At 48.5% G+C, this 15,450-nt stretch overlaps 1 protein-coding gene across 1 annotated transcript; it reads right to left on the reverse strand.

Moving 5' to 3' along the window:
- Positions 1 to 1,333: 1,333 nt before the first annotated feature.
- On the reverse strand, positions 1,334 to 7,988 carry LOC101943997 (zona pellucida sperm-binding protein 3-like). Its single transcript, XM_042862058.2, has 9 exons — positions 7,529 to 7,988; positions 5,275 to 5,393; positions 5,082 to 5,185; positions 4,828 to 5,005; positions 4,630 to 4,750; positions 4,408 to 4,499; positions 4,177 to 4,319; positions 3,886 to 4,011; positions 1,334 to 1,504 (listed from the first exon to the last, which is right to left on the reverse strand). The coding sequence occupies exons 1-9, from the start codon at positions 7,967 to 7,969 to the stop codon at positions 1,371 to 1,373; spliced, it is 1,458 nt and encodes a 485-aa protein (XP_042717992.2). The 5' UTR covers positions 7,970 to 7,988; the 3' UTR covers positions 1,334 to 1,370.
- Positions 7,989 to 15,450: the final 7,462 nt, after the last annotated feature.

The following is a 15,450-nucleotide window of genomic DNA, read 5'->3' on the forward strand; positions in this document are numbered from 1 at the left end:
TTTATCTGCACTAGTCTGATCTTGCCAACTTCAAAATAAAATTGTTTAGTGGGGTACTGTGAGGTGCTAGTTACCCACAGTGATACCTTGTTACATAGTGAGGCAGTGAGCCCCTCCCATCCCATAGCTACACTATTTTTAGCATGGGTATCTCCCCTCAAGATGGAATTTACATCTTGATATCTAGGATAGGCATGATGTTAGATCGGTTCTCAGCACTCTGGCTGTTGCCACTGGTGACTCAGCCTTCTGCAAACAGGCCAGTGCTGAGGGAGTCATGACTGGGAGACTGGTTTTGGCTACAGGTGGCAGGTGTTAGATTCCAAGAAGTTCAGAACAGCACCGCCAACAGCTCAACTCCTGAAGGATTAAAATCCATGTGCATTTTATATAACAATCTGGTATATTGATTGTGCCAGCTTTTTTCTAGACCCAAAGTCCAGAGTATGGTCAAGAGACCAGAGGCCTAGCTAATAGTGATCAGCTAAGAGAAAGCTGGGGTAAACAAGATAACATTGCCTTTGCTAAGATCTGCTTGGTCAGTAGAAATGCCAGATGTTGAAGCAATAACTGAATAATCATGTTTCATCCAATGTTTCAGATTGAACAAAGGATCCCTGTTCCTATTGTGTCAGTCTCTTCTGTAGGGAATGTTCTTACCACAGATCCAACCTTGAGTTTATGAAAAGTTGGCACACATCAGTATAAAGATTGGGAAGGGAGGTGGAAGGATTCCCTGAGACCAATGCCCTGCCTTAAGACATCAGTATTGTCATGTACTTTCACTGTTTTTGCTTTAACCCCTAGGAATGTACTGTTGGACAATCAAAGGAGTTGCTCCATTCCTATGGACCCCAAATCAGAATTTGATACATATTTTATACTAACATTTAATACTTTGCTAAAATGTTAACGTGCTAACTTGAGACCATGGGCAGAGACCTTATGTAACCTTTTAACCATTGGCTAATGTGCTATTTGTCTTGCTGCAAAACCTATCCTGGGGTATGGAACTGCCTACCCCATCACTTTCCCCCCCATCCATGGAAATAAAAACATTCTATTGTAATCAACTGATTGCCAGTGTCTGAGCCTAATAAGCAAGGTGACACACCATCAGCACTGTGTGCAATAAACTCCTATGCTTGACCTCTACACGGTGTGTCTTTATGTCCTTCAACTCCATTGCCAGGAGAGGCTAACGCTGCACTCAACACCCCCTATTCACAAGCACTGCAGTCTCAGTTCATGAGAGGACCAGCTGGTTGAGTTACCCCCACAGAATAGACAGCATCACTCACCCATTAAGAAATCAGTACTGACCAGACTCAAGTCCATTTATGGGTTTATTTTATATGACAAGGTACAAGTCACATGACAGCACCAGCCATTGCACGGCTGTGGTTTTTGTAGATGAAGCAGATGGTCAGAGTCATGGAGGCCAAACCAATAGCAGCAGCCACCAAGCTCAGCCCAAACACCAGCCCAGGAGTCTCTTCCATGCCTGTAGGAAAGATCTGTGGTTAGAATGGGAACTAGATGTTTTTCCAGCTTTAGTGAAGTCAATATTGGTGGGTGTTTGATTTTTCCTTCTTAAGTGTTGTGCTTAGCACTTCTTTATTGACCTTCATCTTGAGTTCTCCAGTCAATTTTGAATTCTTATCCTGTCCTCCAGAGTGCAAGCTGAGAGGAGTTTCAAGGTGTCAGCCACAAATTTAATACACTCACCCCTCATCTAAAGGGAGAATGAGGATATTGACTAGAACCAGACCCAGGGACTAACCCCCTAAATACACCCTCAGCCTCACAGCAGACCATAGACAATTACTGAGTACCATCTTTCAACCAGTTGTGAACCCAGTTATAGCAGTTTCATCTACATGCACTTCCTTAGTTTACTTACAAGACTCATTGGACCTGTCAAAGGATTACTAAAAAGTGTATCCACTCCCAACATGTCTGCTTCCCCCACCTCTGGCACCACTAGGCCAGTAATTTCCTTTTTTGACTGTTATTGGTTTGACATGATTTGTTCTTGATACGTTTGTACTGCCTATTCCCTATAACCTTATTGTCTTCTAGGTGCTTACAAACTGATTGTTTGATACCTTTCCAAGTAACAAAGTGAGACTGACTGGTCTGATTTCCCAGGCCTTCTGTTCCCCTTTTTAAAAGCTAGGTACTACATTTGCACCTCTCTAGTCCTCTGGGACCTCACTCATCCTGTGTTCTCAGGAGATGATCACAGAGTTCAGAGATTGCTTCAGCTAGTTCCTTAGGATGATATACTCCCAACTGGAATACATCTAAATTCTCTCTTCTGTTCTTTAACTACTTTGTCTTGTGTTCCTTCCACCTTAATAGTGGTGTTGAGTATCTGGTCACTGTTACCAATTTTAAATGGTGACTGAAGCAGAAATAGGCACTAGACACCTCAGCCTTCTTGATGTCATTCATTATTAGATCTCCACCCCACTAAGGAAAGGGTAGGTCCTTTCCTTAGTCTTACTCCTAGTGTATTTGCAGAATTGCTCATTGCCTTTTATGTCCCTTGGTAGGTGTAACTCATTTTGTGACAGTGATTTTGTCCCTACATGCTTGTGCTATTCTTTTGTACTCAGCATTTTTAATTCAGGTAATTGAAGAGCTCTTGATGGAGCCATCTTGGCCTTACTCTATCTTTCCTTTAAATTGGGATAGTTTGCAGTTGTGCTTGTAATATTTCTCCTTGATAAATTGCTAGCTCACCTGAATTACTTTTCCCCTTAAGTTTTCTTCCCTTGGGACCTTTCCCTACCCATCTGTTAAAGTCTGCTTTTTTGAAGTCCATTGTCTTGATGTTACTGCTCTTGTCTTATGCTTGCAAAAGATCATTGCATGATCACTTCCACCCCAATTGCCTTCCATCTTCTGATTGGTTACGAATGCCTCCCTGTTGGTCAGGATGAAGTCTCCGATGGCTCTCCCCCAGTTACTTCTCAAAACAGAAGAGTTGTCCCCACTACATTCTAAGAACTTGTTGGGAGAATTAGGTTTTGCTGTCTGGGTAGTCCAATACATCTTAGAATAGTCTCCCCCACCCCCCATTATCACCAGGTCTTATGTTTTGATATTTCTATAGGTCCTAGAAATGCCTCATCCACCTCTTTCTGATTTAGGTGTCTACAATAGACCCCCCCAGCCCCATGATATGATCTTGAGGCAGATCAGTTTAAAGTCTCTGCCTAATCACCTTCTGGATCTTAGGAGACATGTACGTCAAGAATGGACAATGTCTCCTTTTTTTAATCCTGTCCTTCCTGAAAGAGCTGTATCCATCTATAGCTATGTTCCAGTCATGATATTTATCCCATCAAGTCTGACAATTAAATCATGGTTTAGTTTATGTACTTATGCCACCAGTTCTGTTTATTCCCCATACTCCTTGGATTTGTGTATTGACATCCAAGACATGGATCAGATTTCCACCTTGTAAAATTACAATAGGGTCATAGGATTAACATGTTCCCTTCTAATTCTAGCCCTCTGTTAAGGTCACTGTATTGATTATGTGGGGTCATAACTTCCTGGAGTTTAGCAGGAAATATCTGTCTCCTACAAGCCACCCAGATTATAAATTGGTCCTGACCAATTTAGTGCTTCAACCCTGGGGGTGGAGTCAGGAGTGGAGGGTGGAGAACTCCCCTGGATTCTAGTTAGCTCCTTTCCTGTCCTCCCCACTGGTTTGGCAGGCCCATAGGTTTGTCCTGGCAAAGCTGTTTACTTGGTGTTCCCTTGAAGAGGTGGGTTGCAGGGCTGAGCCTTGTGGTTGGAGGGAGTTTTCACCTTTTACAACAGGCCCAATACCCTGAAGGTGCATAGACTATTGGTGTACAAGTTAGGTACCTGGAGATGCTGCCTTCCCTACTTCCATTTGTTCTTCCACAAGATTCCTGGATCCCCGATAGGCATAAGTGATGAATAGGGGTCCTACCACAACATCAGCCTCAGCTTCCCTCACTAAGGAGTCACCTGTATTGAGGGAAGAGAAATTACATCTGTGTGGCTTTTCATTCTCACAATGTGGATAAAGACAACCCATGGACCTTCAGCTCAGCTAGCAGACCCCCCTTTTTATTGGGAAAAACCTAAACACCCCACAAAGCCACCTATTAACTCCAATTATATAGATCCTACCATGCCTGGAGGCCACATCTCTCTGGAAGCGCCTCCCTGGCCATCTGTCCAGAGGTCTGACTCTCCCAGACTGTCCAGCCAGCCCACAGTTCCCAGTCTCACAGCACCTGCAGATGTCTCTGGTGCCTTCCACTGGAGACCAGCTGCAACAGAACAGGAATAATCATCTACAGTGAAGTATTTTGTTCTAGGCTGCCCATCACTCCCCTGGTGGGGTTCTAGTCTACTCACATGTTGCCTGCTTTGTTGAAGGAACAAGCCTTGTTCAAGGGATCTGGGGCTTGCTCAGCTGCAGTGACTTTCAGATGGCAGGTGATGTAGATCTGGAGGGGAAGTGGGAAGAGGGGTTAGGACCATCCCAGGGGACACTAACACCTGCTTAGCCTGGGGGGGGGCGGGGGGATAAAAAAAAAAAAAAAAACACCAACTTGGAACAGAAATCTGGGAGCTCACCAAGTTCCTAGCATCTCCTGCAAACCTGAACACATTCACCATGAACTGCAGCGTGTCCTGCCTGGGCCTGGGGGATATGAAGGCTGAGGTGGTGTCATCTGATCTCCCATCCACCAGGCATCTAGACACAAGAACCAAGGGTCAGTGAGAGTCCCTGATCAGTCTTGTTTTAGACTAGAAAGGGCTCCCAGCTCTTACCCATTGAAGTCAATGACAGCATAGCGGGGAGAGGAGTCCCTGTCTGGGGTCAGGGTGGCCACACAGCTGTCCACAAAGAGCCTCAGAGCCACATGGTTCCCAGTGCTGACATCAGCTTGGATATGCATGACCTCCCCCAGCTGGAATCCATTGGAGGGTCTCTCAGCACTCCAGTCATCTGCAAGGCAAGCTCACAGTGAGCAGGACAGACAGGCAAGGTGGGGCTCCCCTGAAGTCTCCTCCCACCCACCTACCATTCATCAGGCGCAGGGAGAAACCTAGCCTCTCCTCAGCAGACAGGGTAGAGCTGAAGGGAACCCACGTTGGCTTGATTGCTTTACTGCTTACATTGTCCTTCCTGTGAGAGGAGCAAACCTCAGTCACTGAGTCAGATCCAACAACAAGAACTGAATGGGAGGGAGGGATCCAAGTTTTTCAGACACTCACCTGGGATAGTGACACTCAATGGGAATCACAACTGGATTGGTTCTCAGGATCACTGGGTTGCTGGCAGGGGTGGGGTTATAGTTCAGGCTTGTGCTGTAAACTAGGGAGTCTGAGGTCATCTGGGAAGAATCAGACATGGAAGGGTTAGCAGCATACAAACATTCAAAACCACTAGGTTCAGCAAGACCTAGAGAGACATTTCCTATTAATGGAAAGGTCTTTCAATACATGTACAACCATGGTTGTAAGGTAATAGAAACATTGTTTTTAGAGCTCATTCCATAGAATGCCGGCCAGGTCAATACTGATGGGTACCATAGGCCCTGGTTCTACACATCTCTGGTCATTGCAGCATCTGCTTCTAGCACTGTCTTTCCTACAGGTAATCATCTTTTCTCCTACAGTGAAGATGAATTCACTTCGGAAGTTAGCAAGAATCTAGCTCCTACTGGGCACTCCCTTATGCAGTCAGCAATCTTTCCCTGGGCAAGGATTAATCCAGCTGTCCTGGCCTATTGTTATAGGGACTCTCCCATAGAGTCACATATTGGGAAAATGTTGGGGGGAGGGGTGGGGAAGGTCCAACAGTTGGTTGCAACCATCTCTTAGCATTGTGTGGGAAAATAGAACTGGGGGGCCTTCCTTTTAATAACCTGAGTAACACCGAAGGTCCAAATTCAGACCCTGTGACAGAGGCTCAGTACAGAACTAAGCTGTACAATTCCCTGCCAAACTTGGTCAAGGGTCATGACCAGAGGAGGGAGGAAGTAACAGTGGTAAAGGCCTCAGCAACCTAATAACCACAAGTTTATAAAATATAATAACCACTTGTATGAAGAAATTGCTTTTGCAAATGCCAATTTCTCCTGTAATTCCAGCTATCTGCAAAATTAGCCAATCATGTATCCTCTTTGAACGTCCTAGGTTAACCCCCTTGTACCCATAACACCCCAGAAAATATGTACCCTGATGAAAAATACCCCTAAACTGGTACCAAGTACCACCCCTGGGGAAAAAACCACCAAGCGCCCCTATACCCAAATAGGGCACCCAATTCTTGGAAAATAAGGAAGGTGCCAGGAAAGGGGGGACTGACCCCAACCCCAATTTCTTAACTCATGACGTATTGTTTGTCCTTTGCTTGCAGTTTAATGAAATAAAAGCCGCCTGCGACCGGTCCTAGGTGCGTCAGTCTTCGGACTGCACCCCAGTGCACTGGTATGCATGTCAATAAACTGGCCTCAGGCTTGAGTCTGTAAACTAAAATCAATGCATGGGTGTCTTTGACCACGACAATTGCAAACAGGGAAAGCTGATCAACATGGTGGTACCTCAAGAGATGACCCAGAGACTTAGGTTTCCTAGCCAATACTACACTGGCCTACAGCCTCCCACAGCACTGGGCATCAGAGATGTGGCAGAAAGTTAGGTGAGATCCAGGTGCTCCTGTCCACACCGCCATGTACTTCTCTAAAGGTACAGCTAAAACTACAAATAAAAGCAGTGTTCTTAACTCGGGTGAGCTAACTGGGGTTCAAATAGCAGAGAAGACCTGGCACATCTGATTTTAATCCAGGTTGCAGCTCAGACTCAACCCCAGGCTCCTCTACAAACTTTAGCTGAGCTGCTAATGCAAGTTAAAAAGCCAAGTTGCGGTGTCTTCAGTGCTGTTTGACCCCTCGAGATGCCAATGCCAAGTAAGAACTTCTTTGAATTTAGACACACCCTCGATCAATCCCTCTAGAAGGTCACTATTGTGAGTGAAGTGTTAGACAAGGAAACCTCAAGCTAATAGAGTGACATGTGCCAGGTTCCTGCTCTCCAACTCAGACCTGGCCAGGCATGGAGGAGTCATTCACTTACCCCTGTTCCTTATGGGGCACCAGGGATCACAACCGATCAGTGCATTTGCTTGGGTTTTCTGGTGTCTCACAGGACCAGGCCTACTCCAGCCTAAGCAAAATTTATAGCCTGTGTCCAGAGGGGAAGTCACATTGTGCTACCAAGCATCCCTCCCCACCCTATTTTTGGGCACTGCTTTAAAAGCACAGCTCAGGATTGTTGTGGGACAGGTGACATTAGGGATTATGATGCAGCATCCACAAAAGAGGACCAGAGTTAATCCCACCCTTTGGTGCCTTTACCCCAAGATTGCCTTTACTCCCCATTTATCCCACCTAACAAAGCACAGATGGGACAGGGTATGAGGCTCACCTTACTCACAGGTGCTCTAGCTTGTATGAAGCTGCCTTACCTGCAAAGTGCTGCCACATTCATGGAGCCCAGCTTCAAAGGTCACTGTGTTCTCTGCAGCATTAAGGGATGTGTACCGGCAAGCAGCCAGGCCAAGGCTCAGGTCAGCAGCTTTGATCAGTCGCCCCGTCCCAAACAGATCCCTGTGCACAGTGATCACCATCTGAGCCTCCTCACACTGCACTGTGACAGGCTGCAGTGGGGACACAGCCCGGAGCTGGGAAGCATCAACCCGAGCCCAGGGGTAGGGCTGGGCAAGAGAAGGTACATGGGGTTGTCTTTGAGGGGTCTCAACCCTGAGATTGGGTCTCCAGATGGCTGAGTCTCTCCTAGAGAAATCCCAGGGATTATAACAGGTCACCCCACTGACTGCCCAGCACAGAACAGCAAAGCCCAGGCCACCTCTGTACCCCATCCTGCCTGCCTGCAGCAAACCCAGCATGAAATGAAACACTAGCTCTGGGGCCTTTTATACCCTGCACCTAAAGCCAGCTCACAGTTGCCCCAGGTAATTAACACCCTCCCCTAGACTGCAGACAGCTGGAGCCCAATCACACCCACTGCCCACACCCTGGAGCAGGGAAGTGGGAGGAACTATGCAAATCAGTGCCACCTGTTGGTCAGTTCATCAGTTGTATTTTGGGAGATTCCTACCATATTTTATTCAATTAAAGTTTAAAAGATTGTGATATGATGGAAGTGCCAGCCGTACAGTCTGCTTTGGAAATGAGGGATTCCAGGGGGCTTTCCATCCTGGGGCAGTGATAGCTGCACCTGTGTTAAACTTGCAACATGGGTTCTGTTTAAAGCTGAAGCTTGCATCCTCTCTGAAATCCACATACACAGGCAGATCAGCTTCTGGGTCAATGGCTGGGGTGGAGATTGTGATGCAAAGTTGAGTTCATTTGACCAAAGGCATCATCTCCAGATACAGCTCTGCCAAAGGACCTGTTTTGAAATGTGAACATTCTTATCATGAAAGTCATAGATTCCAAGGCCAGAAGAAACTACACATAAAATCTTGTCTGATGTCCTGATCAGCACAGGCCAGAGAACTTCCCCCAAATAATTCCTAGAGCAGATCTCTCAGAAAAACATCCAATCTGGATTTAAAAATTGCCAGTGATGGAGAATCCCATTGCCCCCCCATAGTAAGTTGATCCAATTGTTAATTACTCTCACTGTGAAAGATTTACACCTTATTTCCAGTCTGAATTTGTCTAGCTTCAACCTCCAGCCATTGGATGGAGTTAGACCTTTGTCTGCTAGGTTGAAGAGCCCATTATTAAATATTTGTTGCCCAGGTAGATATTTATACACTGTAATCAAGTCACCCCTTCACCTTCTCTTTGTTAAGACAATAAATGGAGCTCTTTGAGACTATCCCCATAAGGCGTGTTTTCTAATCTGTTACTCCTTCTCGTGGCTCTTCTCTGAACCCTCTCCAATTTATCAATATCCTCCTTGAACTGGATACAGGATTCCAGCAGCAGTCGTACCAATGCCAAATATAGAGGTAAAATGAAATCTGTGCTCCAATTCGAGATTTCCCTGTTTATACATCTCAGGATCACATTTGGCTGCAGTGTCACACTGGGAGCTCACCCCCAAATCTTTTCCAGAGTCACTGATGCCCAGAATAGAGTCCCCCATTCTGTAAGTATGGCCTACACTCTTTGTTTCTAGATATATATATTTACATTTAGACATATTAAAATGCATATTGTTTGCTTGCACCCAGTTTACCAAGCGATCCATATTGCTCTGTATCAGTGGCCTGTCTTCATTATTTACCACTTCCCCAGTTTCTGTATTATCTTCAAAAGTTATCAGTGATGATTTTATGTTTTCCTCCAGCTCATTGATGAAAATGTTAAATAGCATAGGGCCATGAACCAATCCCTGTGGGATCCCACTGGAAACACCGCTGCTCAATGACGATTCCCCGTTTACAGTTATATTTGAGACCTATCAATTTGCCAGTTTTTAATCCATTGAATGTGTGACGTGCTCATTTTAGATCGTTCTAGTTTTTTAATCAAAATGTCATGTGGTACCAAGTCAAATGCCTTACAGAAGTCCAAGTCTACTATGTCAATACTGTTACCTTTCTCAACCAAACTTGCAATCTCATCAAAAAAGATATCAAGTTAGTTTGACAGGATCTATTTTCCATAAGGCCATGGTGATTGGCATTAATTACATTACAAAACACATTACTCTCCTTTAATTCTTTTTTAATTGAGTCCCACATCAGCTGCTCCATTAGCTTGCCCAGAATTACCGACAGTCCTATAATTAGCCAGGTCATCCCATTTACCGTTTATAAAAATTGGCACATCAGTTTTATTCTAGTCTTCTGAACCTCCTAGTGCCCCAACACTTACTGAAAATCAAAATTTACGATACTCCCCAGCCTGCACTCTTATATGCACAGAGATAGGGAGGGAGGAAGGGTCCACCTGAAGCCGAGATCATTGGGATACCCCTGCTAAGGGCGAGTGTCCAATCCCAAAGTGCAAGTTCCTAAACTTGTCCCATCCATTCAACTTTATTGCTGGCCCTGGAGAGCAGTCCAGGGCTTGCTGGAAGCTCTGCGTGCCAGGCCAGTCGATAGCTGAAGATAGACAGAAGGCCCTGTAGTTTGGGGAAGTTGCTGGGACCCACAAGGACATAAATTCAAGAGTCCTCTTCTACTGCTGGCTGTTAATATTGATGTGTATCACTCAGCTCTGATAATTGACTAGAGCTTCCTATCCTACATTGGGGGGGACACCTCTCTCATTCTCCCCCATTTTACAGATCAGGTAACTTTGAGGCTGCACAAGGCTCCTTCTGGGAGAGCTCAGAATAAAATCCAGGCCATTAATATGACAGACCTCAGGGTCATCCATTGATCCATACTGGCATTTGAAATGCTCACCCCAAATGTTTATGGTGGATTCTCTTGTCTGCAGCCTCGACTCTAACCTCTAGAGCAGTGGTTCCCAAACTTTAACAGCCCGCGAACCCCTTTCACTAAACTGTGAAATCTCGTGAACCCCCTCCTAAAAATGAATATTCTCAGGGATTTAAGTTTAAATTTCCTCAGTGTGATGGATGCCCCAACTGCCCGGCCCCGCTCTTCTGGGGCTCAGCCTGCCAGTCCCGTGCCGAGCGCTGGGGTTCATGCTGCCAGCTCCCCCGCTGATGGGGGCAGGGCTCGGGCTGCCGGCCCCAACTGCCCGGCCCCGCTGTCCTCCAGGCTTGGGTTGTCACCCTGCGCGGAGCGCTGGGGTTCGTGCTGCCGGCTCCCCCGCTGACGGGGGCAGGGCTCAGGCTGCTGGCCCCAACTGCCCGGCCCGACTCTCCCTGGGGCTCGGGCTGCCGGCTCCCCCGCTGACGGGGGCAGGGCTTGGGCTGCCAGCCCCAACTGCCCAGCCCCGCTGTCCCTGGGGCTTGGGTTGTCAGCCCTGCGCGGAGTGCTGGGATTCGTGCTGCCGGCTCCTCCGCTGACCGCTGGGACTCGGGCTGCCGGCCCCAACTGCCCGGCCCCGCTCTCCCTGGGGCTCGGGCTGCCAGCCCTGCATGGGGAGCGCTGGGGTTTGGGCTGCCGGCTCCCCCGCTGACGGGGGCAGGGCTCGGGCTGCCGGCCCCAAATGCCTGGCCCTGCTGTCCCTGGGGCTTGGGCGGTCTGCCCCGCGCTGGGGTTCGGGCTGCCGGCTTTCCTGCTAACGGGGGCAGGGCTCGGGCTGCCAGCGCTGCATGGGGAGCGCTTGGGTTTGGGCTGCCGGCTCCCCCGCTGACGGTGGCAGGGCTCGGGCTTCCGGCCCCAACTGCCCAGGCCCGCACTCCCTGGGGCTTGGGTTGTCAGCCCCATGCGGAGCACTGGGGTTCGGGCTGCCAGCTTCCCTGCTGACCGCTGGGACTTGGGCTGCCAGCCCCAACTGCCCAGCCCCATTCTCCCTGGGGCTCGGGGTGTCTGCCCTGCAACTGGGTCCGACCTGCTGTCTCCAATGCCCAGGGTTCTCTGTCCGTCATTAGTGAAATTTTTCTAGCGAACTCCTTGTAGCGTTCTGCGAACCCCCAGGGGTTCGCAAACCCCAGTTTGGGAACCACTGCTCTACAGCACACTTGCAGCCCAGAGACAGGCGCAGAAGCCAGGACGCCTGCATCTGCTGCTGTCTAACAGCCCTACTTACAGAGCAAGTTACCTCCAGGGTGAGGGACCATGGGGTGGTTTTGAAGGGTCAGTGAGCAAATCCTTCTGCTGAGCTACATTGCGAGCTCTGTGGTTCCAAATGAAGGAATTTCTCTTTGGGGTCTTGGTGAAGATTGCAGCTAAATTTCTCTTTGAAACCAAATGTTGCACTTTCTTCAAAATCAATCACACTAGAATTTTGCTAGGTGGCTGTAGTAAGAGGAGGCCTTAGACATAATGGGAGTGTGTTTCTATCTGTGTCACCAAAGTAAAAGGGCCAAAGTACAACATCAGACTAAAAAAACATGGTTATGCTTGAATACAAGGTGGTATCATATGTATACATACATACTATACATATATGCCCATACACACTACAAATATATATGCCATATCCATATAATTCATATATATTAATTATTTGGGAGTGCCTCTAAAACTCAATCATAATACTACATTCCTTAGTCATGGTCCCGGGCCTAACATTCTCAGGCCCACCATAAGGGACTAAAAAATAATTGAATAATAAAATCTGCCTATCAGTCGTACGTGGGAATGTGCAAACTAAAAAGACAAATGGGGCATAAGTGTATAAATGGTAAAATAAAATGACCACATAACAGTGTTTAGCCCACTGGGTTATCTTTAGTCCATGCATTATGCTTTTCCGGGACGATGGGTAAACATCCTCCCCTTAAAAAGACAAAAAGTGGGGGAATGTAGTAAGAGGAGGCCTTAGACATAAATCCTTGTATCAGAGGCCTGGTATGAGGCCTAAGGCCTGAACTAAAGTAATGGTCAAGACTTTGCTAACATAAAGCAAAATTAAGCTGTGAGCCAGAGGCAGGCCCTGCTCACAGAAGCTGGCAAGGAAAGGGCTGATGCTGCAAAAAGAGACATACCTAAAAGGTACTGGACACCAGATATCAGAACATTCGCATACTTGTACATTCCACACACAAGGAACAAGCTGACCCATCCCAATGACAGGGCCAAAAGGGTAATATGATGGATAGAGTTGTTTTGTTCAAACCAACATGTACAAGGTGAGAGGCGGCACCTTACTACGTAAAGGGGTTGTACCTTGCTGCGTAGAAGGGTTGCACCTCAGTACGTCAGGAGTAATGTGTAACTTGTTTGTACCTGTGTATAAAAATGCATCCCTGAGTGAATATCTTTGTCCAGCCTAGGGGGCAGTGGAAAGTCCCACCACTGACTAAGCTAAGTCCATTGTCAGGGAGCACATAAGTACTGGCTAGCCGCACCTTAGCAGCACCTTGGACTTCGTTTGCCAGGGAGCTGAAGACTGTGTTTCTCTTCGACAATAAACCTGGCCGACGTGCCTTCGTACCTTACTAGAGTCTGTGGGCATTGGGCGTTCTCTCGGGATCTGCTGTGTCAGCTATCTGCGCAGAGCTGGGGCAGCACACAGAGGGAACACATGCGCGCAGCCGATTAGTATCAACATTAAACAGAGCAGAGCACCACACCGGTAGCATCTAACAACAATGGCCATTCATTTTGGCCCTTTAGCTATGTGCTTCAGTTTCCCTGTGTGGAATGGGGATGATTGTATTCCCCTCAGCCACTGCAGCTTTGGGTAGATAAATTCAGGGGTGTTTGCGAAGAAGAGTGGAGAGATGTCAGGGGCTCGGAGTTTTCTAGGTCAGGATAGTCATGTGGGGAACGTTGGTCTGTGTTAGAGGGTTGGAGTTCTGCCAGGGGTAGCGGTTAGCGTGGGGACCCCATCTGCTGCATAGGGTGGAGGAGGGCTGGGAGAACAGAGGGACCAAGGAGCTGTTGGGAATGTGGCCAGGGGACCCCAGGGATGAAAGAGGGTCAGAGATTTGTACAGATCAGGCACTGGCTTCAGATTCACCAGAGCAGGGTCCAGCCCTGGTTCTGCCACTCTCTTCTTCTGTGACCTTGCCCAAGTCATTCGGCCTCAGTTTCCACATTTGTGAAATAGAGATAATAGTTCCTCACTCCCGCAACACTGGCAGGGTATCTTCACTCATATTAGCAGTGTTCAGATAGTATAGTGATGGGGCTACGTAAGCACCTCGCTGGAGCCATCAGTGGCTGCTCTCAGGCGCCACCTCCAGTATTAGACTCATGGAGAGTCTGGACAGCCCTTCTAACCCTTGAGAGGCTAGGTAAGGGGCACCAGTCTTAAACAGAAACAATGAGGAAACCTTATGGCACCTTAGAGCAAGGGCGGGCAAACTTTTTGGCCTGAGGGTCGCACTGGCCCCCATCTCCTATCTGCCCCCCCGGGACTCCTGCCCCATCCAAATCCCCCTGTTCTTTGACGGCCCCTCTGGGACCCCTGCCCCATCCACACACCCCAGCTCCCTGTCCCCTGACCATCCCCCGGACCTCCGCTGCCCCATCCAACCCTTCCTCTCATTCCTGACGGCCCCCCTGGGGCCCCGCCCCATCCAACCAACCCTTCTCCCTGTCCCGACTTCCCCCTGCCATTCCATCCAACACCCCTTCCTTCCTGACTGCCCCCCAGGATCCATGCCCCCATTCAACCCCCTGTTTCCCTCCGACCCCTATCCACACACCCCGAACTCCCCTGCCCTCTATCCAACCCTCCCGCTCCCTGCCTCACCGCGCTGCCTGGAGAACTGGTGGCTGGTGGTGCTACAGCCGTGCTACCCAGCTGGAGCCAGGCCACGCCGCCGCCACCACCACCACGCAACACAGAGACCGGGTCAGGCCAGGCTCTGCAGCTGCGCTGCCCCAGGAGTTCACAGCCCCGGCGCCAAGAGCATTGAGCTGGCAGCGGAGCGAGCAAGCTGAGGCTGCAGGGGAGGGGGAACAGTAGGGGAGGGGCCGGGGGGTAGCTTCCCAGGGCAGGAGCTCGGGGCTGGCCAGGACGGTCCCGCAGGCCGAATGTGGCCCACGGGCCGTAGTTTGCCCACCTCTGCCTTACAGACTAACACATTTATTTGGGCATAAGCTTTTGTGGGCTATAACTCACTTCATCAGATGCAAGTGGGTTCTAGCCCACGAAAGCTTAGTCCAAATAAATTTGTTAGTCTCTAAGGTGCCACAAGGACTCCTTGTTGTTTTTGCTGCTATAGACTACCACAGCTACCCCTCTGAAACCAGTCTTAAATAGTGAACACCTTGGCAGCTACCCTCAGGGCCAGGCCTAAGCAGTCAAAGGGTAGAGGTATTAGTTTGAATTTAAGGACTCCAGGTGCTAGCAAATCCTCCAGTGCTCCTGCTAAGCTGTACCAAGGGCTGATCATCCCCCCTCTGTAAATATTGGCACCTTCTGTTCAGTTTCAAGTTGGTTACTTCAGCTCCCACATCTCTTTTGTCTTCATCTGTTAGGAAGGCCCCTGTGTCTGCAGTCTCCTCCCCATGTAGGAACTGCTGATCTTCCTTACTCGCCCCAGGTTATGGAACAACTCTGGGCCCTGGAGAGAACACACAGTTGAGAGTAGAGCAGCACACCTCATTTTTCTTTCTTTTTGAAAAGACCAGGCAAAGAGCAGAATGGCCCAGGCCCACTGTTTCTAGTTTCAGAGCTGTATGGCACAGCTAGCGATGTTTCCCCCTCTCCCCCCGCACTAGCTCTGCCAGCACCTGCTGAGGTGGCCGAAGAACATATTAATGGAAGCGGGTTGTCGTGTAACAGAACAGTTTTCTAAAGAAGTGAAGATTGGCCACTGTAGAGAGCAAGTTTTAGTCAGCCCAGAGAGCAGAGTTCTCTGGATATGTGTGCA

This window comes from Chrysemys picta, chromosome 10 (assembly GCF_011386835.1).
Source record: "Chrysemys picta bellii isolate R12L10 chromosome 10, ASM1138683v2, whole genome shotgun sequence".
Classification (NCBI taxonomy): Eukaryota; Metazoa; Chordata; order Testudines; family Emydidae; genus Chrysemys; species Chrysemys picta.

What these genes read in the sequence shown, in the direction of transcription:
- LOC101943997 (XM_042862058.2), bottom strand. Translation starts at nt 7,969, where the DNA reads ATGCTGGGTTTGCTGCAGGCAGGCAGGATGGGGTACAGAGGTGGCCTG. An exon ending in ATTGAGTGTCACTATCCCAG is followed by an intron (nt 5,186 to 5,274) that starts GTGAGTGTCTGA and finishes CTCCTCTCACAG; the next exon opens with GAAGGACAATGTAAGCAGTA. An exon ending in AGATGTGGCCTCCAGGCATG is followed by an intron (nt 4,012 to 4,176) that starts GTAGGATCTATA and finishes CCCTCAATACAG; the next exon opens with GTGACTCCTTAGTGAGGGAA.